This window comes from Sinocyclocheilus anshuiensis, unplaced genomic scaffold (genome assembly GCF_001515605.1).
Source record: "Sinocyclocheilus anshuiensis isolate Anshui unplaced genomic scaffold, SAMN03320099.WGS_v1.1 scaffold417, whole genome shotgun sequence".
Taxonomy (NCBI): Eukaryota; Metazoa; Chordata; class Actinopteri; order Cypriniformes; family Cyprinidae; genus Sinocyclocheilus; species Sinocyclocheilus anshuiensis.
This window is the reverse complement of record NW_015537953.1, coordinates 678,418-682,899: the sequence shown is the minus strand read 5'-3', so window position 1 is coordinate 682,899 and position 4,482 is coordinate 678,418. Positions and strand designations below refer to the sequence as shown.

The window sequence follows — 4,482 nt, the reverse complement described above, 5'->3', positions numbered from 1 at the left end:
ATCTGTAGATGTTTTTATATATATATATATATATATATATATATATATTTATTTATTTATTTATTTGGGCAAATTATCTAAATGAGAGATTTAAAAAAAATAATACTTACCTCATTCCCTTGATTAGCTCCAAGTGTTTTCACTTCTGTTTGAGCAGAAGGCACATTGGTAACAGACTCGCTTCTGTCTGGACTCGGTGTGTCTTTCTGTTTATTTTTGTCCTCAGTAGATGCATTTTTCTCCTTTTCCTCAGCTTTCACTTCAGGCTCTGCATTTTCCTTTGTACCAGGATTCACCTCCTCTGTCCGCTGCTGAAAATCAGTCTCATCATCGCTGGACATGCTACCTGCAGCACGCACAGTCTCTACCCTCTGAGTCCCTCTGGGAACGCCGGAAAATTCCTGTTGGAGTTCCATGCTTCTGTCCTCCTGTCTGTTTTGTGAGGCATGAACATCTGCTGCCCTGACGCCCTGGTCACCTTGGTTTCCTGCTTGATTTACTCTGTTTCTATTGTCCTGTAGCGGCTGTGGAGCATCACCTCTATCCCAAGCTTCCTCATGCTCTCTTAGTTGAGGAGCTTGGTGCTGTCCTACCGCAGGAGGTGGCTGATCCCGTCGCCAACCGAGTCGGGGCAAGCGAACTGCTTGATGTATAGCTGCTTGAGCACCTCCATACATGAACACCTGAGAAGAGCAAAGATGACTTTGTATGATAACAAATAAATGATCCTACAATATGTTTGCTGTTCACAGCTCTTACAAAGATGGCGAGTGCAATGATAAGCAGCACAGGTAACTGAAGAGTGACTGGAAGATCCTTCAGCAGGGCTCTGAGGAACTCGCTGATTCCCTGCCCAATTTGCTTCAAAGGATCCGTGATGAAACTGGTTATGGTGACTGTGATAGCCTGGAATAAAACCCCCAAGAAAATATGAATGGATTTCATCTTCAACTATGCGTTTCATTTATGGTTACAGTTCTGATAACAGCTTTTAAAATATCAGATATCTACTAAGAATTGCATGCACTATTGGTGTTCATTTGCATACATATTATTTGAAGAGTTGTTATTTAGTCCAGGGTGGACATGTCTGTTTTTTTTTTTATTTATCTAGATGGACTTTAATTTATCTAGATAGTACTTTCAATTAGGTTCAGATTGTTTTACACTGAACATTTTCACTATCAACCATAAAATGATCAGTCGACTTCAAGTCTCTTATCAAGTTTCTCTTGTTAGAAACGAAAAGATACAAACCTTTGTTGGAGGCACAAGCAAAATAGGGTTCACCACCAGGACCTCGTAGTATTTTTTGCAAGGATCATCTTGAAGAGTCCATGTGCGTCTGTACCACTCTAAATAAACAAGGAGGAACAACAGTTCATCTCAAAATCATTATTGACAAACCTTCACGTCATTTGAAGAATCTTACTGCTATCATACTTTTGGAGCGTAAAAAGATCTGTGAAGATTCTTCGAAATTCAAGTTTCACATCACACAGGTTTGGAATGACATTTAGGTGAATAAATAATTCAATTATTCAAGTTTTTAACAAATTCTTATTACATTAAGCACCTCCAGTCCTCACCTGATAAACTGTCCTTCCAGTCCAGTTGTTTTAGCCCAGTGCATTTGCCATTGAAGCTCTCCACCTCCACAATGTTCTTCTTGTGTTCTGCAAAGGCAACCTAGTCAAGAAGAAATATTTAAACCAAGTTAACTCTTCATTGTACAATACATTGAACACACCTTTCAACTCTTCATAGTCATGTGTTCAGTACTGCTTTAAAAAACACGTCATAGACAGTCAACAGCACAAGAATAATTACCATATAAAGATGGAACCAGTTCCAGATCAAGCTAATAAAAAAGCAAACGGCAAACATTCTCCAGAACTGGACAAGCCAGGAGACCACAGACCAGAGCTCAGTGCTGATTATGGCTACAACAATCAGAACAATCAAAGAAACCTGTAGAAAAAAAAATACAGCACACATTAATTTTGTATTATTTCTGAGATTGCTGTAAAAGACCAATCTTTTGAATATAATTTAAATACAGTTATTTCATAATTTATCTTTGAATGCTTTTACAAGAACTGACCTTCAGGGCGGTATCAGCATCTACATGAAACGTGTCTTCGAAACGCCACTTCCAGGCTTTGTGGTCGTGGAGTTTGAATCTGACCAGAATTTGACTGAGAGCCTCGTCCATGGCTCCAGTGGTCCAGTCGTTCTCTTCATTCAAAAGCTTCTGGATCTCCGCCAGCGACTGCTTGGAGAGCTTCACCTCAGCGTCATAACGCATGGATGTCTGTCCATCATCAGGCTAAAGATTTTAAAAATGGAAAAGATTTAAAACCTTCACCAATGTAGATTAATGTCAACTGAATTCCCTGGAGAAAACAGAGTCACATACCAGGCCAAGTTTTGAAGTTTCTTTAAGGAGTTTGGTAAGAAAACGCTTGAATACTGGAAGACAGACTGGGTTTATAGAGGTGGTGGTCCCCTTCTTTTTCTGTTCATCAAACTAAAATAGAGATAGCACAAGAAATAATAATGAAAATATATTTTCAGTTATGCAAAGTGCTGAATGGTACAATACTAGTCTTCAGTACTTCAAAAATACCAGGGTAATTCCACAGTACCATGTCCAAAAAACATGGCAGTACCATTTTGTTTTTGAGACCTACTAAACAAAGGTATATTTCCACCTCTTTTCGCAAAATCTCTAGTTTACTGGTGCACTCAGACACATCAGGACACTGTTGCACTTCACAGGATTCGGAGCTGAATTCCCTTCTCTTGGTTGGCACATTTGGGTAACTGGCACACTGTAAAACAAAGAAGTTATAATATGATGTAGATTTGTGTTTCCTGCAAAAATGACAGTCCTTGCGAGGCCTTATGTGATAAAAGACGAATCACACTTTGTTGACATGTCAAGTATACTGTGTTCTGTGAGGCAGAGAGTTGTTGACTTGGCTAAAGGTGAATTGAACTGTCCGAGAGAAATTGTTGAACTGAGTTAAGGTTCAGTTATATTTACTGTTGTTCTACAAATTTTCGCGAGATAAATCCAGCAATTTCAGAAGGAATTCTGGTGACTTGGAGTAACGTTATCGCGCCAGGACCAAAGACTTCCACAAGCAGATTTCGCAACGGCTTCATTGCTGACCAACAGAACCTAACTTCTTCGTGAGCTGTTCTCTAGGGATGGGCGTATCGATCCGAAGTATCGATATATCGATACTGACGCGAGTATCGAAAGTATCGATACTCAAACAAAAAATCATTACCCATTTTACTCTTAGTAATTTAATAATTTAATACATTTCATAATTTAAAAGTTTAGTGCAGAAGTATCGCATCGGTATCGATATCGACGATACTGCCTTGAAAAATATCGGTATCGTATCGAAAACAAAATAAGGGGTATCGCCCATCCCTACTGTTCTCCATACATGGCTATACTATTAACAATAGAAAACAACTTTTTGCAAGCAAAATTTCTCTTCTGTGAACGCCCTTTAAACAGGTTTTTCGCTAAATAATTAAAAGAAATTTCAGTTTAGGTTTGCACGAGCTCGATAAGGACTTTTGGTCTGCAAATGAAAGAAGTAGTGGCTGAACTTTCACTTTTGGAGGACTATCCCTTTCAAAAAGTTCGTAAAACCTTAAAATACGTAGATTTACAACTGCTAAGTTTGAATGCAGTCTGTTTCCACTGAAAACAATGTTGAGAAACAGAAGAGGGATTTAAATGTTCAGCATGCACTGTAATACATCAGTAAACGGACATATGGTTTAATAAACGCATTTTAACGATACCTCTGTGGGTTTTCTCATGCGCTTTGTCGTTGGGTCGTAGTTGAGCATGTCATATGGATCGATCCAAGCATCGTCGTCCTCGTGGATATTAGCATTTGCAATAACAAACAGGCTACAAAAAACAAACAAACTCCAGCATCCAAACGACGAACAGCTTGGCTCCTTCATAATCTCCGCTGGAACAGAAAACGAGAAAACTCAGACTTACTAGTAAAACAAATACTGATCGATTGTTATGAATGGTATATATAAAGTTCAGATTCAGCCATCTTGGACACTTTATTAACATCATATGTTAATCTGTTTATCCTACATTGCCTTACAATGTACTAAATGAAATATACTAAAATCTATTAGCCGCCTGAAAGTTACACACTGATGGCTAAATAATGACAATATAGATTAACTAAAAAATATGAATCCAACTAACGTTAGGTACCAAACACTGCCACATAGAAAAACACACCCAGAACTATAACCGTAATTGTTCAAAACCTCAAATACGATTCTATGTACTCACATCTATGTGCAGGCATTTGTGAAGAATTTTCTTCGTTGGAGCAACTCCATAACTTCATGTGGCACTCATCGCCCCCAAGCGGACAGTGTTATATCTAAAATTCAACCTTGTCTACCGAAACAAATGGACAG

At 38.5% G+C, this 4,482-nt stretch overlaps 1 protein-coding gene across 5 annotated transcripts in view; it reads right to left on the bottom strand.

Moving 5' to 3' along the window:
- Positions 1-4,404, bottom strand: part of LOC107664769 (chloride channel CLIC-like protein 1) — a 5,426-nt gene extending 1,022 nt beyond the window's left edge. The window contains exons 1-10 of one of the 5 annotated variants that reach the window (XM_016455426.1): positions 4,352-4,404; positions 3,832-4,007; positions 2,715-2,834; positions 2,420-2,530; positions 2,105-2,329; positions 1,831-1,971; positions 1,590-1,689; positions 1,258-1,355; positions 760-906; positions 111-683 (exon numbers count right to left, since the gene is read on the bottom strand). In XM_016455426.1, coding sequence (XP_016310912.1) covers positions 111-683; positions 760-906; positions 1,258-1,355; positions 1,590-1,689; positions 1,831-1,971; positions 2,105-2,329; positions 2,420-2,530; positions 2,715-2,834; positions 3,832-4,007; positions 4,352-4,367 — 1,707 coding nt within the window. In that variant the 5' untranslated portion in view covers positions 4,368-4,404. The other 4 variants (XM_016455442.1, XM_016455433.1, XM_016455453.1 and 1 more) reach the window with 4 other exon arrangements.
- Between the last annotated feature and the right edge of the window lie 78 nt (positions 4,405-4,482).